Here is a 27,847-nt window from a genome sequence, read left to right as displayed (position 1 = left end):
CGAGTTCTCATTGAAAACATTACGTTCGCCATGATCTGTGTCGGTTGAAAGGCGTCGAGCACCCGTTGACGATGTCGACGTCTCGTTGCGCCTCGTAAATTGCGAAAGCTCACAGAGATGCGCGCTGTACACTATCTGCCATCCTCTTTCATCTGCTACAAGTCTGTTCTACCCTATGGTGTCCTTCTGTTTCGCGTTTCACCGGTACATTCGTACGCTTCATTCAACAGAAAGTTTCATAAAACCGAATTTGTTGGTTCCTAGCTATCTTTTCTTTCTTGTTTCGGTTGTTCCCCCTTTTTGTAGCAGACATAGTTTCGCGCAGATGAATGTGCTGATTTAACGGGAAAGTTAAACTCGTCGCTGGATTGGTTGCTACGGGGTAAACTAGCATGTATGAATTTCAATGCGTCTCCATAGGAGTGCTCTGAATTTTCCTCTTGTTTCCTTTCTCTTTTTTTTATCACAGCATTGTTTCGATTGTAAAAGTGCTTCTTTTTTTAGCGTTGTTACACGGGAGACGATCGCAACAAATTTAAAACTGACGAGGGACGAAACTGATAGACTAATTAGACTCATTAACCGCCGAACTTTTCCATTCACCACCTCTTTATCTTTCTGAAAAGGTTCCCGAAAAAAGTTTTCGCCGAGAAAAATTCGCTGGAGATTTCCTTCTATTTTCCAGAAGCGGGAGAAATAATCTCTATGACGGAAGAAAAAGGGAAAGAACGAACGAAACGTGATATTAATTACAGACAGGTCACTGAACCGCGAGATGGAACAGGATCCAGCATTCTTCGGGCCGTGTGATCGTTTTCAGTTGGCAGCTTTGTTGGCAGTCGGTGGAAAGGACGGATTACACCAAGATTCCAATACTTTGCCGCGGGTCGCTGTTTTGTTGCCTGACGAAACAACGCCGTCCGCGCGAAAAAGGATACTACGGTTGCGTATACAACGCGGAGTTCGCGATTCCTATTAAATAAACTGCAGACACGCGCGCAACTGCATTTAAGCGAACCAACACGTCTCTGGCTGGCTGTTTTGTCCCGTAATGGCACAACGCCGCTTTTGTACGCACGCAAGAACGGCCACCGCCTTCAATTCCTCTTCCTTCTTGCCTTTCGCCTCTTTCCCGCTTTTCTGTCGGGCCTTTGCTATCTATGGATTTTGTCGGTTCGAACAGGAAAACCGACGAAAGTACGCGGAATAAATTTCACGATACAAGTGGCTTCGTTAAACGAGTCTCTGTTTCCGTGTGCCTTTTAACTTTTTTACCATCAGATTTCTATCTCGTTACGGAACGAAAATTGGCGCTGATTTTGGTAGTTAGTTTTGGCCTTAGTTCGGTAGAAACTTCTCAGAAACAGCAGCTAACAAATGCTGTAAACGGTGAAACGGTAGAATAGAACGTTACGACGACAATTAGACAAGATGAGCGTCATAAAACGTGGCTGCGAGAACAAATGCAATTTCCAAGTTACTCGACGTTATAGAAGGTTAATTACCTTTTGTATGTGTTTTTTCACGCGGCCAGAGGCCGAATGTGTGTGAAAGGTATTTCGTAAAATTTGCAAGCTTACTCCGGAATTTATTTTAGGGCGTGCGTCGGACAAACGAGAACGGGAAGGTTTTGAAGTGGCTCACAGGAAGCAGCGTTTCGTACTTTGAAATCGCTTCCTGGCCCAGAGGAATGCGTTTAAAAGTTTGAAAACAGGGTTTATCGAAGCACCCGAGGCATCTGGTGTCTCATAATTATACACGAACCCAATAAAGCTTCTAAGAAAAGAATTCGAATACGAGACCAAGTTAGAAAAAATTCTAGAATTCTACGTCGACTTAAGGATTAAAGGTGGTAAGTCGCTGATGACGCTTGAAAAAATTCGCGTACGACGACACGTTCGCTATATGAGAAATGCTTTTTCAGAAAATTACCACCTCCTCGTATCCCGATGTTATAACATACCGTCGTACTAAACGTGTGCAAACTCTTTAATTAACCTTTAGCATTAACACGACAGCTACGAAAAGAGAGAAAATAGTAAAAAAGGCATCGGCAATTCGCAGAGTGGCCGCTAGCAGAACGGAAGCGACGGGCGACGGAAGAGGGAGGTTTTCTCTTTGACCTAAATGGCCGTCCAGTTGGCCGGTGGCCAGTTCCCTGTGTCCGTGCACTCGGCATCCAACCCTTTACTTATATTTTTCGATATCAATTTCCCCAGGACCGATAAATTAATCGGTTGCCAGTAGCGACCGCTCGTTGCTTCCTGCTCGTAAAATGTTTACGCGCATCGCCAACGCTACAGGAGAATTAAATTTCCCTTTATGCTTGTACGGAGGAGGTTGTGCAACCTGCGAGAAACGAGGTAAACGAATGGGCCGCTGTAAACATAGAAACGCGACACGACTGTGCAGCAGCAGTTACATGTACCGCGCTCATGAATTTTCTGTTTCTTCTGTTTGAAATTTCTGTCTCGGTTGTCTGTGCATTAATATTTTCATGAAGTTTGTTATTTCGGAGTTTTGATGAATTGCTCGACGCGCTAAGAGGAGAGAATTTAATTTCTTAAGAGCTTACTTAATCGTATTTTATCTTTCATTAATTTTTTTATCGCGTTCGTTATTAGTTTCAGTTGCATTGTTTTCCTGAGCAACTGAGATTACGTAAAAAAGGATTTAGCGTTATTATCTCGTTATTAAAGCCACTGATTTGCCTTGTATATTAATGATAACTATTAATATGGTTTGAAAAGGCGCGTTAAATTCCGCGCGAAATTATTGCGAAACAGCGCCAGCCAATCAGAGCGCGTTTTTAAGTTCGACGGGGCCCGTGACGTCACTTCCACATAACGCTCGGCAAGTGGTACTACATAATACGGAATTTCGTATTCTTTTGTGATTTTGTTCCAATTTTTCTATCAAATTCGAGTGATTTGTTGCGAAAGTAGCATTGCGTAGTGAAAATGGAATCCGGAATCAGCTGTGACGACCCGCAGTTCATGAATATGTTGGAAACCTGTCTGCGTGTAGAAATTGAAGCAGCCAAGAGCACGTCCTCTGGTAAGTAACCTCTTTATTTCACTGTTACTCGCCATTTTCCTTACAATAATGTCATACGTATCGATGTTCGTGTTAAATTATTGTTAGTTTATGATATTTGATATCCCATATCGTTTGATATTTGAAACGATACTCGACAGCTTTTGCAGTGATTAACACCGATTGATATTTGAAATAACATTGACAGTATTAAATAAATGTTGCCAAAATCATCCTCTTAGCTACTTGAAATAAGATAGCTTTTTGTCGGATTTGATATTACGTATAATATAGGTTATGTATGATTCTTAATTCTTTAATAACACGTATATAGAATCAAATTTTATGATTTATTTGTGACATCTACAAGTACGATACTACGAAAATCGTGTTTTTATGAATTTTTCTAAGAAGTTGCAAATGAAATAAAAGAATTGAAGACTAAGATGCAGACACAATTGCAAACGAGGAAGGAGTTGAAAGAAAAGGCAAAGAATACAGAGGATAATATTGTGATTTTAACTAACATTTTAAACAAGTACGTAATATAATCGGATCAACGCTACTTTGAGCTATTCATTAGGTTCATCATTTTGAAAACTCGTTTATAGGCACAATAAATATATTAACGAAATTTCTAATAAAATCGAGCTAATGAAACTTAATTTGGATAACGACTACAAGGTCATGGAATTGGACTGTGGACAATATGAAAGTATTTACAACGAATACGAAAGAGTATGGGAATCATACCACGTACGTAATTTTCTTTGCATCGAATATAAAATTCCAGATGAAAATCGGAAGATCGTCTCGTTGAATTTCATTCTACGATTGCAACGTTATTTAGGCAAAATACGAAGAATTTCCTTTAGCCAAGATGAGGAAAGAAAACAAGGTAAAATTGGAGAAGCTTCGAGTTAATAAAATGGTGGTGGAATATAAGATCAACGAGTTTGAGAAAATTTTGAAGCAGAGAGAGCGGATTACGTGGCTGAGAACGCGCGCGAAAATCGTCGAGCTTGCGCGCGCAATTTTAGACCATATGGGACTCGACAAAAAATGGGAAGATCTTAATCGAAGTATCGAAGCACGCGAGAAAGAGTTGAATACGATCAAGATGGAGGTTTTTTCACAACTTTTTACGAATTTTCCAGATTCTTAATTTTCTTTTCGTAGCACGATTCTTATAGCATGCCATTTTCGCTTTCTTCCGGTTCTTAGCTAGCTGTACAATTGAAGAGGCAGGAGGAAGAGAAGAGGGATCGAACGTTGAAGTTGCTAGAAATGCCACCGCCAAAGATTAATTTCTCTCACATGCGCAAGATTTACCATGGGTCGAGGATCGGCTCGCATAGTGGCTGGGAAAAAAATTATGAGAATTCCATAGGTGCTTCTTTACGTTTTATCACGAGATGTCCTTCAGAGAAGGGCTTTGAGAATATTTTCTTTTTTCATACTCGACCATCTTTAGTTTAATTAAATTATTGTAGATTTGATCTCTCGATAATCGCATCCAACAGCTTATACAAATTTTATTCATCTGAATAATAATTATGATAACAATAATAATAATAATAATAATAATAAAATAATTTATCTGAAATTAAATTAAGAACTGACTCGTCGAATTCAGACTCCCTATCAGTGGATACCTTGATGTTGGAAGAAATGTGTCTAGCAGAAGGTAATACTGTACAATCGCCGTCAGAAATTTCAATCCATATCGGGAAAGATCAGAGTATTCCTCATGACCGTCCGATCGATTCAAAGAGTCCTTCCCTGGACCAGGGACAGCAGGAAATAGAGCACGAGGATGTAGCAAGCGAGGTGGACGGAATCTCGGTTTCAGAACCGATCGATGCAGTCGAGGAGGAAGTGGAACAAGGAATAGACCAGGAACTAGAACACATGGACCAGCCATCCGATCTTTCGAAAGATAAGCACACAAGCCAACGTTGCGAGGATCTTGAAGAGGAAATGGACGATCCCGTAGCGAAGAAAATGAGATTGATCTTGGGTGAAGGGAAGTTTGTGGCGACACCAATGAAGATTATTCCATTGGAGAAAACGAAGAGTCGTTCGGTTGATCCATCCCCTCGTGCAAGAATCGCAAGGATTGAGACAATTCGCTGCAATATGTCCCCAATGACCAAAATAGAGAAAAGTAACTCGGATCGAGCTGTATTATAGGCCAAAAGAATTGGTTGATGCACATCTTTTATGAATTTTTTAAACGACTAAAAATTCTGTAGCATTGGAATATATTACTAAAATTTTTTAACGTGATCCTCCTCAACTAAATCTTTTGGCTTCTAGCATTGTATATTTTCTGCTATGAATAGAAACTAGCGTGTTTTCAGCAAATAATGATTTAGTCGGGCAAAGGAAAAGTCAATTGACAGATCAATTTGTTGAATCAATGATGACGAAGACGCCTTCGGCAAAGAAGCCTGATCAAGACAAACCCGATCCCTCCAGTATGTTTACACCTCGTCACTACGATTTTTCTGATACCAGTGACATGAGTTTCTGTATGGATAACAATATGAACAATCTGAAAGGTATTATCTTTAGCTTCTCTACTTTGCAATCTTGGATTTGTCTTATACTTTTCTATTTCGTGTTTTATTGGCTGTATCGCGTTCAGCTGATCAAATATCGTTGTACGGAGGGTCTGTTCGAGATTTCTGCGAGTGTTCCAACATATCCAGGGCCATCGAGGACGCAATCCCAGAGAGCAGCGCAAACGATCCATCGACCAGCAAGACTTACAATTTGCCACGTACTTACGATACTTCTGATCGAAGGCTTCCATCGTTTCGCTTTCTCACTCTCATACTTATTTTCTTGTTGCAGAATTCGATTTCAGTAACATTCTGAAACGTAACTCCAGCGGAAAGAATCTCTTCTAAATCCGAGCAGTCTCGAAGAAAGTCGATGTTCATTTAAAAGTTCTGTATTTGTTGTAAAACCTCGTTTGGACGAAATAAAATCGCGTGAAGCGAAGCTGAATGGGGCAATTTTTCTGGAACGGTAATAAGGCCGGTTCTCGTTCGTTTTTCGCCCGAGCTGAATAATATTCGAGCGAAATTACGCGTGGTCGTAATTTTCACCCTCGACAGTCGGTAGAAAGCGTCCGGTGGCTCGGTTCCGTTCTAAGAACCCGGGAAAAGGAAACATGAAAGATGCGGACGGGGGAGGAAAGAGGCACACGCCAGGCTGGAGAGGGAGAAAGAAAGAGCACTCGGCTCGACGACTGGAAAGTAGGTCCTTTAAAGCGCCCCTTTGTGTGCCACTCTTTAAAGACCATTGCCACCGACATTTAATCTTCTGTCTGGATGTTTGTGAATTATTTAAAGGACCAACATGCGACGTCGTGTAGTCAAACGTTAGATCGTTACGTTTTTTGATAAATGACAAGACTTTTTTATGCTCCTACTTTATATGGATATCAATTTTTTCGTCGCGGCTTATAAAATTTGTTGTGGAAAAGTGAATGTTGGTTGTATTCGTGTATATGTACATAAGTTTTTGAAAGGTTCTTTATACGAACGTTAAAGTAAATGGAGTTACTGTCTGGAGTTGCTTTCACTGCAGGAAAATTCTAAATTGCTATTAGGAACTGAGCTACTTGTGGTTCTTTTAGAGGAACCTTTTGCGAAGTAATGACGCGAGCAAAACCCATTCGAGTATTAGAGTTTTTTTTTTTAAGAAAAGAAACTTAGATTCTAGCTGAAATTATCCAACTTGTAAGGACTCGGTATTGACTATTAACTAAAATTACGAATAATACTAAAAAGGAACAACGTGCAGAAGATTAAACGATACCTCTAAGAAAAAGGGTAGAAGTATAGCACTTTGCCCCCGGTGCTCTTCTTTCCTGGGGAATTTGTTATCGAGAAAGACGTGCGAGGAATAACGAGGCTGGTGAACGGTAACTTCTTAATAAAACCCGACCAGTACCGTTTCGTCAAGCCTCGTTCTTGCGTATAATTGCTTTAACCGGTATAATTGATATAAATTAACCGGGCTCGCGTGGGGAATTCATAGAAGTCGCGGGAAGAATACCAAAGTTTGTTATTAGCTATCGTAACTTTCGCCAATGGACAGCCGACTTCCGTTATGAATGCAGTTTATAAAAGTAATCGTATCCATTGGTGATACATCGTCGGCTTATTTTCAAACCTCCGACGTCGACGGAAATAGATGAGAAAATTTAATAAAAAAAAAAGAGAAAAAAGAAGAAGAAAGAGGAGACAGGAGGGATGAGAGGAAACGGAAGGAGCGAGCTTAAGGAAATTCATAATTGTGCCAGCGAGCGTCTTTGTTTAATGAAAAATGGAAGCGAGCCGTCGGGAGATCTCTTTAAAGAAGATGTCTTACCGTATTCCTGTAATCCTCGAGATACTGTATCTTCCCTTTAGACGGACGGATTATCATAGAAAAGAGAAGAACTACAGACTTGGCATTGGAATATAAATCGTCTGTTTTTTAATAAAGTCGAAGAAAGTATGATTACTTGCGACTGGACATTGTCTAAAACATTCAAGGTGGATCTCAAATTAAAGCAGGTATATTTTGGGAATTTGAAAAAATTCCATCAGCGCGTTTCCTCTGAATAAAAATTGTATGCATATTTGTAACATTTCTATTTTCATTGTGAGAATAAATAATGAAACAACGAATCCCTTTCATAGCGGTTATAACGTATCATTGAGTTAGCTCTAACTTATTACTTCAATTCTATCATTATATCGCATCATTTCACGATCCACTATATCGTTATCGACATCCAACACGTTTCCACATCAACCGGAACACCATTTCCTTGACCAGTTTCGCTGACCACTCATTTTTTATCTGTTTCACAGAGAGCAGGCTGTTTTTCTTTCCGGATGGAAGACCCGGTTCCGTGGCTACGTGACTGGAATCCGCCCCCGCCATTGGCACGCCACTTTTCCTCAGTTGCTGGAACCAGTACTCCAGCTTGGATCATCTACGACCCGGTGCACCTTCATCGAATTCGGTGAGTGTACCATCGGCTTGACTGTTTTATCAACGGGACTCGTGCTCCTTTTTTTCTCTCTCTCCATTATCCGTGAGCATAAAAAGAGAACGGAACAACGTCTGAATCAGGTAGCCACAACGTTTTACGATCCCGTCTCTTGAATTACGATCGTGGTGGAAAAATGGGGATCGAAGACGAGCCACTGAGTCAGCTGGAACTTGCTTTACTTCGCATCGGGGAACGGTCCTCTGACGGTCTCAGCGGAGAATCAATTTTGAACTGTACATTATCGAACTGTATAACTTGTCCCATAGTTATAGCCCGATTCAGGAAGCGAGTAACTATCGCAAGGCATACACGATCGAAGTGAAACTTGCTAGGAATAGATTGGTTATGGGTATCGGAAAGCTGAGGCGATGATTGGATTCGATGTTTATGAGATCGTTACAAGGACGTTCAATGTGCCTTCCCCTGGTAAAGCATAAAAGTTTGATTGTTAGTCTAGCTTTACAGATACACTGAGTATTTTTCCGAACACAGTGGTTAAATGACATTTAAAATACGAAATATTCGTTCGTTAATGCTTATTGCTATTCATTTTGAAGTATCGAGTCGAGTAATAAGTTCGTCTTTCTAAAGTTTATCATTTTACACGGGATATATCTATATAATTGACGATGTATCTTTTATTAAAAGTCAATGTTGAGAATTTTGGATAGCCGAAATAATGGTATAGGAACACTAAATTTACACTTAGAATTTATATTAGAATAATTATATATTTATTTGATAAACGATTTCAAAGATATTCATCGATACACACTTGTACGCGTCTCAGCACTTCCATTGCGACTGTTAATCGACTGAACAGTTTACATTCACATAGTTCCACAGACTGATACTCACATACAAGTATTACTACTACGCAGCTAACCTAATCCAGCACATAAAATTATACATATCTCAATAGTCAAATACACGTATCTTTACGTTCTTTAGACAATTTTTCTAACATTCTTCAAAAGTATATACATGAGTAAAAGGCGGACGAATTTATTACTCAACTTCATATATTCTTCAAAGATTAGAAAAGCTAATTTCTAAACAGTTAGTTAAGATCAGTATATAGAAAATGGAAATACAACCACCATATTATAAAACAGAGTATATCTACAGTGGCTTCAAAAAATATTTGCACGTCGTTTATTATATCATTCGCATGCTACAATAAATAAACGCAATGAAAATATATTAAATTCCCCGTGAAATGTAGAACCCGATAAGGAAACGCTTAGTCAGTCGCCAGTGTATAAGAAATAACGTCATATATCCACCGAAAGTCACTTAAATTTCAAAATCAATAAGTCATTTCCTCCCGCTGTAATACTTTTTTCCACTCGTTTTTCGATCTCCATTTATCAGTAATCTGCAATATCCGCAGGCTTAAGCAACCGAGCGATAATTAACCAAAAATTACGACTCAGGCTTAGGATTGGTTAAACGCTACGTGGATTTATACCTTGGGTCGTGTTCTCTCTGCAAATTCCTTGTTGATAACGATGATTTACCGCGTCTGGACTCCCGCCGCGATCTTATTAGCCTCATTATAATGATCGCTCCGCGAGACAATGTGCCGACGATGTATGTACACGGGACGGAGACGGGGACGTTGATCAATTGGCGAGTTTATTGCGAAATAATTGCGTAGCCATGCTGCTCCGTGCGTTTTCGCGACTCTGATATATTATTCTCGTTCGTCGAGCAGCTTATCGGCGCAGCAGGGAGGAAAGCTCGCAAGCTTGAAACTCGCGCCGCGATTTATATTTCGCGTTACGTGCGGCTGGGTTAATTGTTATCAGGCTGGTTGAGCTTGTGCTCCGTGAAGGTAGCTAGATAGGCTGGTGTTTCGTGTGCTTTCCGCTGTGGGCCAAATTACGAGACGTATTCAAGGCAGGTTTTTATAATCCACCTTCCCTCTCCGCCTCACCGACTGAAATTCGTGACTACGAATTTCATGCAATTTTGCTAGTTTACGAGATAACGAGGTTGGAATAACATCGTAAAATTTGGTGAAAATCTTATTATTGTGAGATTAGAATTAGCTTTTATCTAAAATCGCAGGTTGTATTTTTAAAAGATAAAGGCTGCGCAAGTAAAATTAGGTTGAGTGCAGAATCTCAACAAGATACGAATGACGGAAGAATGTAAGAGCTCTCCTTTAATAATAGTTGGCACTTTGTCAACTAATCGAAATCAATATACGGAAATACGAGCTAACACGGGCCAAGAGCAAACAAGAAGCCACTGCCAGCAACTTCGAACGAGGATCGACACCCCATAAGATCTGCAGACGCACAAATTGCCTTCCATCAACGCGTCTGTCTATCCCGTGTCTCTCCATTCCTCGAACACCATAGACTTGTCGTTAAAAACTACTTCTCCACGGCAAATTGCCAGCATTTAGCAACCACGACTCAAATGGCTTTATTCTTCGTAGTTAGTTGAACCTCGAAGACATAAAAGAACGAAGGGTTTCTCCAAATCTGCTCGTAACGCGTTTCGCGCAGGTATTCCAGAATATCCGGTTTTCTTAGGCCGTCGCCGCGGCAATTGTGAATTCCACCTCTGTTTCGTTTAATCTCACCGCGAATATTAAGGTAACCAGGCTCGCATTTATAATCGCGCAGCGTTTTCCGTGGTGTTTGGTGTTAAACGGTCGCCTGGAGACAATAAGAGGAAACGCGGTTGCTTTATGTTGCTGACGGTTTTGTGTTAAGGGAAGCTAGGGAGATCGATAGCGTTTAATATGTCGTGTGCTCGAATAAGGGGAACCGCCCAAGTGTGAGACGCGAAACGAATGCGGAAGTATTTAATTTCTCGTTTGGTTTCGTTGGCGGGTAGCTGACGTTAATCGAGGATTAATTATTTCTGGCTTTTAACCGGGCAAAGGGTATTCTAGACTAACTAGGGTAGCGATATATACAGTCAGTCGCAAAAGTCACACGCTTATCGAATTCTCCGTACCTGACTTACCCGAGAAATTGAAAACGCACTTTGTCGCGTAATTATTTATATCGCGCTGCGTATCGATACAATTATTCTTAATGCGTTTCTACAAAATTGAAACAAGCTGAAATATAAGGGAAATATATACAACCCTGGAGACCTAGAAAGATAAGATAGATGTAACATTTTTTTTCGCCTACAAGTATTTGCTAAAGGATCGAGACTTTTATGGGGAGTCTTAACTCTGTGTTTATTGATTTTTTCTTAAATAAATTTAAAAACGACAGAGTAGTAGAACGTTATCTGGTTGTATATCCAGAGGAACTTTGTGTGCTTACGCCCGGTGGCAAATGTGATTGAATTGTAAAAAGATACAAATTCTTGTGCGAACTAATATGAAAGTAGAGTATCTTCGATTTAGCTTACGATTTTTCCATAATTTTGAAAAATAAGAACACGACAGATTTAAAAGATTAACTTCAGATATTTATAAAAATTCAAGCGATTAAGATATCAAAAAAATTGTGCGCCACATTGCAGATATAGATGTAATAAAGATTTCGAGTTAATCGGATGAAGAGTTTGAAAGATCGAAAAACATTGTTTCGAGAAAAGCGCGTTTAAGGTTTTAGGTTAATCTTTCTCTACAATAAAAGAACGCACACGTATTCGGTGTTATAATTGAGCCATTTTTTAGAATTTCAAAATACCATTTTAACACGTATTCTATACGTATGGAGCTTTAAAAGAACAGAAGAAAGTTTCGATTTTTTTAAGTCGATGTGGTTGCACATTGAAAAAATGAAACATTTGATTCACGAGTCAAGTTTTCTAAGTAAAATTACATTAGAAATTGCAAAACCTTTGATTTTATCTGTACCTTAAAATATCTTATATCTGATGGTACGTATACGGACTTTCGTAAGTGACTGTAGGTCGTAGAAAAATCTTGTCAGTCATCGACTAACGAGTTTGTAACGTAGCGTGAAATAAGCGAGAAATTAGTTTTCAAGTAATACGCGTTTAATTTTGAATAGCGTTTTCCGAATCGATTCCAAACAGCGATCCACGACGAAGAATCGAGAAAGTCCAATTTTGCCGTAAATTTTCGAATACCTTACGCGTCTGAAATATCGAATTCTCCTTAACGGGGAAATATTTCTTCCCACTTTATAATCTTGGTAAAATACCTCGGAGAAAATATTCGAGAACATTTCCAGTCCCTTACGTAAGATGCTCCGCTGCATGAAACTTTAAAGTAGGTTATCAGGTAATCTCGTTGCTTTCCATTCATATTCCATTGTTTCTTCGATATCTGGTGAAAAGGGCGACGAAAGTTTCCACGTAACTTGTTCCTTGATCGCTTTCCATCCCAGTTCTTTCCCGTTCCACCGCCTGTTTCGAAACTTTCTTTTACAGAAGGATCGATGAAACGGTGGGAAAGTCGTGTCATTAATTTTTCCGTCTGTTTCCTCGGAGCGGCAGGGTCGAACAAACAGGCAAATATTTTTCCTAACGCGTCGCCTCTACCCCCTTTCCTCGTTGCTTCGGCGAACGAGACTTCCGCTTAGTTCTCTTTGAAGCGGCGAATAAAAGTTGCAGCTGCAATTTGCAGGGGTCGATACCGTTCGTCGAACGCGATTCGCTTTGTTAAACGAATCGTTCCAGTTCGTTCGAGTTTACCGCAATAATCAACCAAGTTCTTTCCATTTCAAGCGAGATATCTTTAATTATTTTGTCGGTTTCTCGTTAACCGTTTGGTTAACATCGAGTCTCTTTTCAATGATCGAAACGCGCGAGACACGGACTTTCCTTCAGGGATAAATCATGAGAATTAAAGGGTCGTACGGGAGTTTAGGTCGTTTTTGCTCTCGCGGATTTCCCGGGCAAACTACCCCCATTTTGTCACGGTCTGTCGATAGCAGCTCGTCCGAGTAAGGGAAACATCCCCTGTCTTTCGTGGACCGAACGATTTCATCATGGATCTCGTAAAACGGCGACGCTCGTTACTGTCCTCCATATTTTCGAAAATTTATTTCCCACGTTTTTACGCAGTCGTTCGTTTTAAATCGAACGATTCTTCGAATCCCCTTTTCCTTCCGACCATTCTTCATCCTTTTATATATATATATCTCTCTCTCTCTCTCTTTTTTTATCGTATTTCTATTTCTCTACCAATTCCAATCGCAATCGCGTCAAAATGATTACGAATTCCATCTTCCGATAGTCAGGTAGTTGCAAGTTTCGTAATTTCTTTCGAAACCTTTTTCAAATTCCGAATGCCATCGAATGGTGTAAGAAGTGAGATTTTTAGCGTCGTGTTTGTAAAACGAATCGCATAAAATATTTCGCATCCGATCAAGTAGATTTCGTTTGTTCCGCGAACGAACACATTGTGTTTCGACGATTCCATTATCATTGGCGTCGCACGATCACAGGCTCGTCCGGTTTACTCTGCCAAGGGTTAAATCGCGTGGAACCCGTGCCACGAGCTCGGAATTATTTACAGCAAATGGCGGAACGATGTCGCGTGGTCATCGCGCCGGCGGCTTGTCGCCTCGATTAATCTATGACATTTCCGATTTTGGTGCCATTATTGAAGGAGTTGGAAATTGAACGATATAGGATACCAGATGTTATACGGCGAATTATTGCCGTTTATAACTGAAATGGAAGACGAAAAGGCAATTATTCGACAGGACACTATTTATACAATCGCCACTAGAGAAAAGTGGTTTCAAAATTTTGCAATGGAATTATCAATTGCCAGCATTAACCTCTTTACGATCAGGAAAATCCAGCTATAGAAGGTCTCTTTGAGTTTAAAAAGGAATAAAATCCGCGTGGGCGGATATTCAAAAGCTTTGAACTAGTAGTTAGTGGATAGCGTAACTAATAAATTAGTAGGAGTAATTAATGGTAACAAAACTAACATTGAGTTTATATTTTTTTGCATGCCAAACCACAAGTTTGAAAGGAAATTTAATTTCTTGCAGGCTTGAAAGAAAGAAAATTTTTGTTTGTTGTATCTTTAGTTTTGTTTTATAGTATAATACGAAACTATACAAACGGTTCTGTGAATTCTCGTTTTAATATTACGAAAAATCTAAAAATAGGGTTGAATTTATGTTTATTCACGACACTGTATGTAACTACAATATTTTTATCTTTACTCACGAATACGACATCGAACGTTATTCTTCTATCGCTCATTGTCCGAAAATGACTAAGATTTTCATCGTACGTAGTCGTGAGAGTGGAAAAGGACGTACGAAATGGACATTACGTTTCGCAGCAAGTTTGGGAAATATACGTTTTCTTGCCGTGGAAGGGCAACGTTTGCGCGATGCGAAACTCGATTATAGTCGAACGTAACGAAACGAGTGGGCCGCGAGGGTCGGGATAAACAAATACAGAGGAAAAATAACGGAGGTTGAAGAAAAGGGGTCTAACGAAGCAGAAACTCTTTGGAGTGTGCTGCAATCACGATAGAGAAAGGGAGGACGGTCGCGTTTTGAGTTGCTGGCTTTTGAAACGAGGTTCGATCGCGGCCTCCGCAGGAACAATGAGAGGATCGGTTACTGCATTCAGCCGTCGTGACAATGAGTCGACCGAAATGTTCGTGGCATGGAAAAGGTAGAAAGAGGTGCGATTGTATCTGCCCCAGGGACCGTTCTCCTCCGTGAAAACCGACGAATCTCCGACTAATTATTGTTTCGATTCGGTGAAAAAGGCCGAAGGTCGCGAGTCTTTTCGTCATTCAGACTCCACGTGGCGAGAATCAATTGGAATCTCGGGAACCTGCACGATTGTCTGGTTCGTTTCAAACGAATTCGATTCGATCGTTAAAATTCTGAATGCGCGTATACGACGACAATGTTCTTGATATCCATCCGTCGTTTTAGTAGTTCTCGTTTATACGAGTGGCGATATTTCATTCTCGCGAGCTAACTCGATTCTATTGGAAGACCGAAGAGCGCTTTAAAGTAGAAGCAACTGCAAGTGCAACGTTAATCTTGAACGTTAAACTGGTTCTGCTACTTAGTTCCCGACGAGGCTTTTTAAAGGGATTTAATGCCTCGGATTCTCGAGAATTTTTCATTCTTGCAAGTTAATTCGATTCACTGCAAGAACCGGAAATTTCTTTATAACGATCTTAATCCTAACTCCGCTGTCATTTAACCTTGCTACGATCATTGAATTTTTACGCTCCAATCTTATTCCGGTAAACGCTTTTAACGTTTTAAGAGAACGTTAGAAAAAATTACGATGCAAAATCACCGTACGACGGTAACGTTGTCTTTTATATTCTTTCGTATTTTACTGAAACTTGATAGTACGATTGGCTCGGGACAACGTGACAAAAGAACGCGGCAAAGTCAAAGGCAAACCGTCCATGTCGTTGTCACGAACCAACTTTCCTTTTTCGCCATGTGGTACGCCAGATGTGACGGTCCTTGTAAAATTCCACGTAGTCCGAACGCCAAGACCTATCTATTGTTCCATTAACTCGCAACAGGCCTAGGAAGACAAACATAAACCTAATCTGTTCAGTTTCAATTTCCTTCACGTAAACATATTCGGTTTATGTTTGTTGCACGCTCTTACCTAATACGGAGAAAGCGGGTGTCTGGCAAGATAAGAGTTTTTCCACGAACAAGGATGCCCACGAGCCATATCTAGCTCTCCTTGTCTTTACTACCTAATTCATTTACCAATGGGCATCGCGGATCGTTACCCTCACTTTTCCACCAAAAAGTGTGGACAACGAATCCGCGTTCTGAGTTCCAAAGGGAACACCACACCGAGCTTTCTTCTTTGATGGTACGAGTCCGTTCAAATAGTTCTATTTCTAATTTCAATCCAGTTACAATATTGGCCTCTGTAATAAAACACTAAGTCTAAAGAATAAAGACTATACTGAACTCAACTTTTGTGTAATTACTCAAAAATTACGTGACATCGTGCCCGTTCGTACGAAATAAATTTTCCTTAATTTTTTACCGTATTTTATTACGACGTAATTGTATCGTGCGATGAGACACGCAACAGTTATCCAAAGTTTCGTCGGTGAAACTTGAGGAGCCGCAGGCGTCGCGAGAGAAAGCTCGATCACGGTCTAACTCGATTTTCAGTCGGGTCTGATCGCTTCCGGCGGCGTTTAACTCGATCCACTGTGGGGGACACGCGACTTGGTGGAAGTCAGCGAACAAAAGTAGGGACACGGCTAGAGGTTAGCTTCGTGTATTCGATCGAAAGCTTGGTTACTCACGAGAACATTGTCGTGGTTCGTCGCTGCCGTCGCCGCAGTCGTCGACGACGTTGCACACCTTGTTGAGGGCGACGCAGCGCCCGTTGTTGCATTGAAACTCGCTTTGCCGACAGGAAAGCACCGTCGTCGCCATTAGAACGCAGACGAACACCGGCCAGTGCGTGTCTGAAACATGGGAAATTGATATTTTAAAAATAATGCACGTCGATCGAGCGAATATTTTTTTTTTTTATTTGGAAGAATTTTATAATCGATTCTAGTTGAATCTAATGCTTAAATCTAAAGGGTAATGTCTTTTTAGCCTGCGGATCTGATCCGTCGTGTCAAGTAATTGGGTAATTAGTTGGTTTTGGTGATTGTTAATTCTTATGTTATATCTATTACTGAATTTGCATATTTCTTCTTGTTGAGGTTATTAGATGTATATAACAAAGGAACGCGTGGATAAATTGTAAGGTAGAAAATATATTTTAATACAGAAGTGTAAATACAAATCGGAGTATAATTTGAGCTGGTCGAGATCCGCACGCTAGCAGTGTTACCCTATGACTGAAAACCCTGAAGCCATCGTCGCCTGTCTACAGTTTATGGTCTGCCTTCGACCCAGTCTTTTGTCTATACGCTGTCGATGGCTTCGGTGCTTGAGAAAACTAAAAAGACCAGATGTAGAGTTTTCTCTGAAGTGGTGACCACTTCAACATTTCTTCAACTGTGTATCTTAAGGTCGCGATGTATTGTTTCGTTGGTAACATACCAAGATGCATCTAGTAAGGACCTTAGAGTTTTCGATTGGAATCATTGAAGAATTTCTATGTTGAAATTACTTGCTGTTCCCCATAGTTGGATCCCATAGGTCCAAACACGTTTTAATGTGACCTTATATAGCGCTATTGTTTTACTCCCCCGTGGTACGTTAGAAACGAGGACATAAGGAAAGACCTCGGAATACCAACGGTCAAGGAGGAGATTACCAGATTCGCAACAAGATACAGAACAAGAATAGAAACACACCCGAACCAGCTGGCAGCTGAAACGTGCAACACAACAAACATCGCAAGAAGACTAAAAAGGAAACACCCAATAGACCTCATAAAAGATATAACTTAGAAAAAACGAAGCTGGCACCCCGCTGGGGGTAGCCACCCACATGCTATATTATTTTTTATTTATATTTTTTTTTCTTCACCAACAAGATATAACACTTTACCAAATGTCCGCAAGGACAAATTGTAAAATAACCAAAATAAAAAAAAAAAAAAAAAAAAATTGTTTTACTCTGCGCGTTTAAGTTGGAACGTCTGCCAACAAAGCAAATATCGCAATGAGAAATCAAAAGAGTCGCAGAATTGCGAATTCCGTGGAAATCCTCGTTCTTCTTCAAGTTTCTTACTTTTTAAACTCGAAACTTTGGAAGAAACTTTTATAGCGATCTCTTTGTCTTTATTTTACCGCTTTGGAATGCTGGTATTTTGTTGGATTAGAAAATCAACTCTCTCTTTCTCTGTTGCGAGAAAATTTTCTGTCGAATTACACTTTTTAGAGAAAATTCTCCAATTTTTTGCTCTCTGTGAAATTTATATGGCTCCGTTATCGACCTGTTCGAGTAAAGTGATGAACGTTTGAAGGAACTTAGTTCTGAGAGAGAAGAAAAGTGAAAGAATGGAATATTTACGTTAGCATTTTAAATGAAATTAACGTTGCTTGCGTAGCACGCAGTGTTTCAAACGGTGAGAATCGAAACGGTTGTTTACGTGACACAGGAAATACCGACTGGGAAGCAAACAAACGCATTCGTCTTGGCAGTTGCGGTGGAAAACGCGTGAAATTTATCATTCGTCCGTGACACGTGTTCGCCTCCCTCTGTCAAACATCTCTCGGTCGAATCTCGAATTGATTTAACCGGTTTGTAACGTTGGTACTTGAAGATGTCGAAGGAGGGAATAAGACGAACGATTTGTCCGTTTGATCGACAGCGAAATGGATGCCGAATGATTTATTCTTCAGGGAATTCCACGTCTGCGCGATTCCATTGAGTCGACGGTCGTCCGAAAATAGACGGGCGTCTTAGGTTTCAAGAAAATGTCTGGAAAAATTGGAGAATTCAAGGCGTATCGGGTTTCACCTCGGATAGAAGTAAAGTAAAAGTTCTTTCGAAAGTTTTTCTTTTAAACGGTTAATATATCGGCTTGTCCGCGTTCTTATTACAAATCTTTACGAAGCAACGAAACGTTTCAACGATTATACTGCTCTTTCTTGGATACGAGAGAGAATTTAGAAGAGAAAACAGATTATATTTTTTTAACGAGATAACGTTGAACGGCTCACATATCCAAGAAATTTCGTATCGTAGCTGGAACGTTCATCTCGCGTAGTCTCGTTATTGTTTCTTCCGATCCGTACAAAATTCATTCGAAAGACGCACACGCGAAACGAAATACTCTAGAAACTCGTAGAGTTTATTTTAAAGGAATTCAATTCAGCGGATGCAACGATAGATGGTGCAAAATTTATTTATCGCCAAATCTTTCTTAACTTTCGCTACGGCTCGTTATTGTTTCTTCCGATTCGTACAAAATTCATTCGAAAGACGCACACGCGAAACGAGATACTCCGGAAACTCGTAGAGTTTATTTTAAAGGAATTCTATTCAGCGGATGAAACGATAGATAACGCAAAGTCTATTTATCGCCAAATCTTTCTTAACTTTCGCTACGGCTCGTTATTGTTTCTTCCGATTCGTACAAAATTCATTCGAAAGACGCACACGCGAAACGAGATACTCTAGAAACTCGTAGAGTTTATTTTAAAGGAATTCAATTCAGCGGATGCAACGATAGATGGTGCAAAGTCTATTTATCGCCAAATCTTTCTTAACTTTCGCTACGGCTCGTTATTGTTTCTTCCGATTCGTACAAAATTCATTCGAAAGACGCACACGCGAAACGAGATACTCTAGAAACTCGTAGAGTTTATTTTAAAGGAATTCAATTCAGCGGATGAAACGATAGATAACGCAAAGTCTATTTATCACCAAATCTTTCTTAACTTTCGCTACGGCTCGTTATTGTTTCTTCCGATTCGTACAAAATTCATTCGAAAGACGCACACGCGAAACGAGATACTCTAGAAACTCGTAGAGTTTATTTTAAAGGAATTCTATTCAGCGGATGCAACGATAGATGGTGCAAAGTCTATTTATCGCCAAATCTTTCTTAACTTTCGCTACGGCTATCCCAAGCAACCTGATACTAGATACGTACGAAGTAAGAGATTATAGAAGAAAGTTTTCGTGGATCAACGACTATAGTCGTCGTTTCCCGACGAAACGATCCTGGCTCGAATTCTGTCTAGCACACGGTTTTCCATTTTACTCGGAATTCAATCTTCACAGTGTCTTTTTCTTTTATTTGCCATAGGATTTTTGCTTTCTATTTTGCCAACGTGGGAAAGAGCAAGTAGCGGAAGGAGGTCAAGCTTTTGGAGAGTGTGTTTCGTGGAATTAGAGGAGCAAGCGGAAGTGGGGGGAAGGAGGGGAATCGATAAGGTACGGATATCGAAGCACGTCCTCTCGATTTCCGGCATTGGCTGAACGCGACGACGTCGTCGATCCGACCAGGTCCACATACCCTCGGACCTTATCCAGCAAACGCTCGTTTTCTCCCCGACTTCTGACTACCTGGTCACGTATCCGGTATCCACGCTTCTTCACGTACGGAGAACTCGTCGAATTAATTCCCAGTAGCTTGTTACCAAGTCCCCCCTTCCCATCGAAAAAATCTGGGTTGCTCCATCTTTTTAGAAAGCTCGTAACGTCGTTCGACGTTCTTTCTTTCTGCTCGTTCGTTAACGAAGGTTCGTCAGTTGTATGAAACAAAATCCTCGAAATTGTAAATCGTTTATTAAAGCTTCGGACCGAGGTTTCTCTTTTTATTATAGTAGTTCGCAGAACTAGTCGAACGTTTATTGATCTATTACGTATGTACCGTGTACGTACATTTTATATGCTGTACGATACATTTTTCGATATTTCACTAGTGCTGTTACGAGATTCGGCTAACTCGATTACATCGATGAAGTTGGAAGGTCGTCTGAAAATTTCTATAGAAATTAAACAGTCAATTACCGATAAATCTCGATATTCGGTAGCACCATTTTTAACACTTGTTACTCGTTTAATAATTGTTCTGCTGTGTGATGGTTTCTCGTTAAACGTATGTTTGCAGTAAATATTTTGTAACTTGTTCGATCGGTTTGAAATTCATCGATACAATTGTAGCGGCACTCGACGACAAGGGCTTTCCAACAGTTTCGTCGGTACAAAATATATCACCGAAGCATAAGTGCCGACAGGTCTAATGAGCCATCGATATCCCAACGGTCCTTCCGCCAAATACTTGGAGGAAGGCGTACGCCTAACGAACGCGTGCGTAGTGAGGATATTGAGAGGCGATAAAATAGAAACGAATCGGATTGAGAAAACAGTTGGGTTGTGACCGAGAAGCGAGACTGAGCAGTCGAAATCGAGAGTTGTACGTAGAGTCAAAAGTGAGAATTGTTAATGAATACTTTTATACACTGTTGAAAAGAAGCCCAGCATTTCTTTGGCTCCCTACACGTGCTATAGAAACCGTCTCACGATCAATCATCACAGACGTGTCTCGCTACGATGCTGATGAAATTTAAAGATGCACAACACATACTTTCGTTCCGATATTTTTGGGTCAGTGCATATCACTTTGTTGAGAACGATTGCCTTGAATTTTGTAAAAGACAAGCAAGAAAGATACTGTCTCGGTGGAATCCCGGATCGAAATTAAAATTAACAGACAGCGACAAGGAGAAAGTCTGGAGAAGTTTCGCCAAGAGTAATTTGCATGAAAGTTAGCGCGAAGAATCCCATCCTCGGAATCCTTGGTAGTTTCTGCAAAAAAAGTAGAATACACCGGCGGAAGAGTCTGTCTCGCGGAGTTTTTCGAATATCTTCTGTGAATTTTCCACTCGCTCGAGCGGCGCAACGTTGGGAAAACACATAAAGAAGTTGGCGGAACGCTGGGTTCATCGATAAACTTCAAGGTGGTCGACGCAAGAAACGCGAAAATCTGATAAAATTTATCGACCTCGATACTGGATCGTCCGATTTCCTCGTAAAGTTCATTTTTATAGTCGCATCGTTGGGCGTTAAACGTTGTCTCGTGCCACCGTAAAACGACACTTTATTAGTTCGTCGATGTCGATTTACAATCTTTTTGTTCGGTTATAAGAGTTTGGCGTCTATCGTCTCTTGCCTTTGATAGTACTCGATGAACTTTGACTGTTGTTAGACAGTTCGTTTTCATCGTCGTTTCCTTCTTTAGACTCTGTAACTGTGTTTGTTACACGGTAGAATTTTTATAGCGCAGTTACGGAATCCGAGCGAAGCTGTCGGTAATTTCGAAGGAGCATTTTCCATCCTTTCTATTTACAATCCTCCAGCTATCGATGACAATTCTGCAATTCGTTCTTAGTGCCTTATGATTTGCATTTACCAAATCACACGAAATCTTTAAAGATAATATTTATGTTCTATATATACGAAGACGAACGCGAGAAATGTAACCGTTCCGTTATCTGAAAATTGTTCTATTCGAATATGCTAATGTGTTTCGAGTAATTGGAATAATCGATGTTCTACCGTATTTGGAAAGTACTCGTATTTCGTATTATCGTACGAACGAAATAATTACGAACGAGGAAGCCGAATTACGCGTACAGTCGCGTACATCCGAGAACAGCTTTTATTAAATAGTCAGTGTTCGACTTGGCGCGCGGCTTTCAAAGTGTTCTCCCATCGATAAAGCGGTTTTTCTACCATCGATATTCGAATCGAGTGTAGAAGCGGTAAAGGCGGATTTCAGTTTTCAACGTTCTAGAAGCAACGGAACGTGCAATTTCTTTCCGAGTAGCTGGCAGCCGGCAGCCACTCGGAGGGAAACGCGAAGAGGAAAAAAAAGGAGAAAGAGCGGGAGCATGGGCGAGGGACGAAAATCGAGAATTCAGAGGCCAATTATTCGGTCCGCTCGAACAGCACGCGGAAAATTAAACGGTTCGAGGGCACTGGAAATAAATACTTCGGCTCTTTCGCGCCACCTACTCTTTTCGAGGGTGCTGGGAAAATCACGAGTATCGAGGAGACTTTTGAAAAAGAAAAAAAAAGAAGGAAAAGGACGAGAGAAAAACATTTTCACCTCCGATGCGCCCTTTACGATCGCGAAGATTAACTCGGTCGAGATACGGGGCCACATTTTTTTTTTTTTTTTTTTAGAAAAATTCGAAGCTTTTACCGAGTGGTTATTTTTAATATAAATATTAAAAATTATAAAAATAATAAGTAGTAGTTTTTTGTAACAAGGGATTGGGGAATCATTCCATCATGGATGCGTTCCATTAGCAGGCTCCGACTGAGCTGTTTCTCGCAATCCTCTTATGGGAGGAATATTTTTGTTTCTCTCATCGCACGAATCTTCGATGCAATTTTGTTGGTTTTCATGGCAACAAAATACGTTGATCTCTTTGTTATCTGTAAAATATTTCATTCGAATCTTATGTTTTTAATAATCAAACTCATCGACGATCGAAGTTCCATGATTCGATGAATAAGAACGTTATCAGAAGCGTAAAGTGAACAACAAATCAGGAACGCGGAATAACAAAATACGAGAAGAAATATTCAACGGAGAACGGTGATTTTCAACTTAAAATTTTTGTAGATCGCATCTTTAAATTTAAAGAACCTAAATGAAGCAGCTTGGCAAGTTCTTTACGAGCAATTTTCCTAAAACAGCTCCTCGACGAAAGCCCACGATAAACTTGATTATTAATTTATTCGCTGACTTGTCAGGAAATCATTAAGAGGCATCGTGCTCGCCTTTATCCTGTTTGCTGATCCTTTATTCATCAGCGAGCTAGCTGTTGTCTGGGTGCTCGAAAACCACGAGCGGAAGGGGATACGGACGAGAGATCGCGAAGAAGCGGAGAACGAACGAAATCAGAAGCAGCTGCGTGATTTTTCAAACTGCATCTATCGACCGATAATCCGCGTTTTCCATTTATCTGTACGAGAGGCATCGAGACAATAGAATCGTGACATTTTTCGTAACAAACGGTAACAAAGTGTGATCGGCCCCGTAAACAATCGATCGGTCAGAGATTCAATTTTTATGCGTTTGTCGCTTTCAGTTGCAAATCCTTTCGGCGAAAGAGCTGTCGAAAATATTGTAACAGTAGGTTTCGAGAGTGTTTCCACTCATTCGTCACTTTTTGCTTTTCAACTCGAAGAGTGAGTTACATTCGTGGTTTGCCTTTCGAAACATCCACGGCAAGTCGGCTAATTTTTAACCGAACATTGGCGAAATGTTCAACCTGATGGAGATTCGAACGTATACAGCCGGCCAGGAAAGTCTTTTCTTTATCTCTCTTGTCAAAGAGACGCGCTTTGGCATGGAATTATTTTTAACGTGTTATATGAAAGGATTTATCTCGTAAATAAATAAATAAATAAATGAACATTTAAATAGGTGAACGAAGCTTATTGTGTTTATGACTTCATGTATTAGGTTGTCCGAAAAGTTTCTTTCGTTTTACGAGGAAATAATAGACGCACATTGTTTTTTATTTTATATTATTTCGTCGAATTACATACGATCCATTCTGTTCTGTCGAGATAAACACCGCGACATTTCACAGACTTGGTTTCACGTTTGTACGAAGGTGCATTGTTGTAAAAAACACGTTTGTGAAAGAAAAACTAATAGATACGACAGGCATTTGTAATTTTTGTAGCACATTTTTTGTTTTCTTCTTAGTAAAAGTGAAAGTGAGTAGATTATTATTTCGACGTTTTAATACCGTGTTTTTGAAACGTCAAACAGCTTCGTAGAGCTAACGTTCTTCCCATCGTGTTCTACGTTTAAGAGGTGTTTGTAGACTTTTACGATCTCCCGTAGGCGCTTCTTCTTTACAAAGTTTACACGAGTCTGTTACGATACGAATAAATACGATTTCCTCAATTTTCCGAATAGCACATAATATATAAATCGTTTCCCTCGCGCCACGTGTTTAATAAAAATCTCTGTCAGCGATTGTTTTGGTAGACATATCCGAATTCCCTGCACGTTCGTATCGAACCGTTTTACATTTCGTTTTCAGCGAGGAAGAAGTTGGAAATTCGAGATGGATCGATCGAAAATGGACGAGATGGTGGAACACGCGTCATAAATAGAACACGAGCGTCGCGTGGCTCGTAGCCGACGGTGAAGTAAACCGATTAAGCGGAACCGTGATCCCGTCAGCTGTTCCGAGCGTCGATCTTCGTCGTTGAAAAATTCATCGACGGTCGCGCGAACCATCCCGGACACAACGAGCAGAAGCTCTGGGAACGTGAAAGCGGTCGCTGAAATTTTAAGTTCCCCTTTCGAGAGATTCAATTACAGGCTGGCTTGCGAGGAATAAACGTCGCGTGCAGCCAGCCTAAAAGGCACGCATTTGCCACGAGAATCCCACGGGAATGTCTTTGCGAGCACGCCTCGCTTTACCGTTTGTCCCTCGCCTTACGGAAACCTTGTGTTCTCGTCGAGCGTGTTTCGTCTGAAACGTTTCGCTTAATTCTTCGTACCTTGCTACGGCTAGTTAGAATCGATTACAATGTGACTCGTTTTCCGCTTTGCTGGCCACGCGAAACGTTTGTAAATTGAAGATTCGCGGCGATCGAGGCAAAATATTCGTGCAAATATATGGACGTTTATTTATTCTTGGTCGAATGCTAATTAGTTGGAAAATTATAAATAGGACGCTACTCGGGTACGATTTTATCCTTTGTCAGAGCTGTAACAGAATATCACGATACGATGAAATTCGTTCTTGAAAGTTAATATAGATACGATAAAAAGATTGATTTCTACAAGCGTGAAGCAGTTGCATTATGCAGCAGCTTCTTTGTTTGAGGAGTTCGTTGCGCTCGACTCGTCCGCTCGTCGAGTTACATAACGTAGGAAATAATCTTCCAAATTGATGGAAAGCTACCATGATTGATTGCAACAATGATATTTAAAACCGTATTTGATACTTCGACAAATCCGTTAAGAATGATTTTAACATACCATCGATCAGGTTGTAAGATAAACGATCGAAATTTTATATGACACACAGTTTGCAATTCCGTAAGAAGATCATTGACAATTGTGGATCTTAGTCACTGAAATAAACGTATAGCGACACTCACATTACACGCAGAAATGATATTAAAATAGTTTCAGATTTATTTAATATGTGATTCACAAGATATTCGTAGATACACCATCTTCTTTACCTTCTTTTATCTTCTTTACGTACCGGACAGTTGCATTCTTTTGTTTTAGGAGACGCTACGTACGCACATAATCCTGTAGCGGCACATGAGCTAAAGGACAATTCGGAAGGAATCATGTTGTTTTGTCTCGGAGTATCGTTAGGATACACATAATGTAATAATAAATAAACTCCGGATAAAACAATGTCGCCGCTACGTGCAACCGTCAAACAAAGATGAATTAAAATTTTCCGGTACTCCCCCGATCAGTATAAATAAACGAACGCGATCGCTAGGTGAGCAGTTTTTGATCAGTCAGTCTCGATCGATCTTGTTAGCGATTTATACACTGTCTTTAGCGAATCCGTTAGTACGAGCGTCTTAGCGAACATAATCTGTATTTATTTATTATTTTAACATATAATTTCCGGTTTCAACTACGAGTTATCTCGTCATTTAAATAACAAACCAACCAACCATCTTCTATACTCCCACACACACTCATACTCATATATGTGTACACTACTACGCGGCTAATTCAGTGTAGCACATAAAATTACACATATCTCAATAAAGATAATTAGTGTTGCTTCTGATCGCCAATAATGCTAATCGCGTTCTTAGTAATGATCAGTTAACAGTGTTGCCAAGTAAAATGTCCACGTATTTGTCACTCATAAAAGATATAACTTAGAAAAAACGAAGCTGGCACCCCGCTGGGGGTAGCCGCCCACATGCTATATTATTTTTTATTTATATTTTTTTTTTTTCTTCACCAACAAGATATAACACTTTACCAAATGTCCGCAAGGACAAATTGTAAAATAACCAAAATAAAATAAAAATAAAAAAAAAAAAACGTATTTGTCACGACTGGCACACTTCAAAATTGATGGGCTGATGACGAACACCCACCAGACGGCAAGGTAGTGCACGCGGCAGCAGGAGGTCCAGGGCCCAGACCCAACATCCGGGGACCCTCCCTACTTCATAAGATAACCACTTGTGTAGAGATGCGACCGAGTTGCAAGAGCTTCAGTCTTGGAAAGTCACGGCTGGAGTTCGGAACTAAACTGTCATTAGTATAATCAAGGTGTTAGCAAATAAATTCTCTCGTTTTTTATTTTCATCTTCGATTTCTTTTTTTTATTTTACGTGACATATTGATGAGCGACGGTGCACGTGTAGAAAAGGTACGAGTGGAAAAGTGTACGAAAAGGTACACGTAAGCTATAAAATCTGGTAGATAGTACGCTGTTACTCTAAATATTTTGTTGGTTGGTGTTTTCGCGTAGCAACATCTTCACGGTTCCTCGGCTTTGTTAAACAATATTCTAAAAAGGAAACGACGCAACATGTTAATTGAACGAGTTACACTAACTATCGCGTTGTAGAGCTTACATGCAAGTTTCGTTCGAACTAAGCGTCTTACTCTAGTTGGTAGAAGTTTGTAACAAATAGTCCGTTGTAACTTCGTCACATGCATCACGCAACTTCCTACAAATGCTTCTCGAAGACTCTACCTTTCGAACAAACCGATGTTCTTATCAATTTTCTCCTAGTCCTCGTAAATGATACAGTTACATGCTCTTTTCTGTACAATTCATAGTTCGTTAAAATAAACGACTAGATTCATTCGGTGTAAAATAAAAATGTATTTATTAAATAAGCAAGGAGCGTTTGCTATTCGGTTATTAACCCAGTCTACTATGTTCTTTCGGTCATTTTTGACCTCATTATATTTTTCCAACGTTGAAGTATATTTTCATTAGAACAAAATATAAAGCAATTGCTCGTTTCGATGTCACGTTAAAGATCTCCTCTTGTTCGCTAAAGTGGATTACAAGTATTGAAATATAAAAATTGGAGGGTCGTAGTTGGTTAAACGCCGAAATGTTATACCGAAAATGCTTCAATGATCTCACTGGAACTCTATTTTATACGTCGATCGTTGGAGAAACCATTATCGAGTATCCATAAAGCATCGATCAGACCCAACAAAATTAACTGTAATATTAAACGGTACTTCAGCTCGCCAAAAAGCAACAGAGCCGCTTTTCGAAACAGATTGTCCAATTTAAATCGACATGTCCTCGACGCCCGTATGGAAAATGTTGGCGGAAAATGGTCGCTTGTTAAACGCAAACAGCTTTCCCTCCCCATCCATTGGTGGTGAAATTTCGCGACGTAATTGCTACGA

General features: G+C 40.1%; 1 protein-coding gene and 1 pseudogene across 1 annotated transcript in view; one reads left to right on the top strand and one right to left on the bottom strand.

Annotated features, from left to right (window-relative positions):
• LOC132907226 (uncharacterized) overlaps window positions 1-27,847 on the bottom strand; it is a 180,710-nt gene that overhangs the window by 40,523 nt on the left and 112,340 nt on the right. Inside the window, exon 3 of the mRNA XM_060960106.1 lies at window positions 16,326-16,490. Within this exon, the coding sequence (XP_060816089.1) occupies window positions 16,326-16,490 (165 nt within the window). The remainder of the gene's footprint in view (window positions 1-16,325; window positions 16,491-27,847) is intronic.
• LOC132907192 (uncharacterized) overlaps window positions 2,020-27,847 on the top strand; it is a 131,334-nt pseudogene continuing 105,506 nt past the window's right edge.

Source organism: Bombus pascuorum, chromosome 5, assembly GCF_905332965.1.
Source record: "Bombus pascuorum chromosome 5, iyBomPasc1.1, whole genome shotgun sequence".
Lineage (NCBI taxonomy): Eukaryota > Metazoa > Arthropoda > Insecta > Hymenoptera > Apidae > Bombus > Bombus pascuorum.
This window is presented reverse-complemented; position numbering and strand designations above follow the sequence as displayed.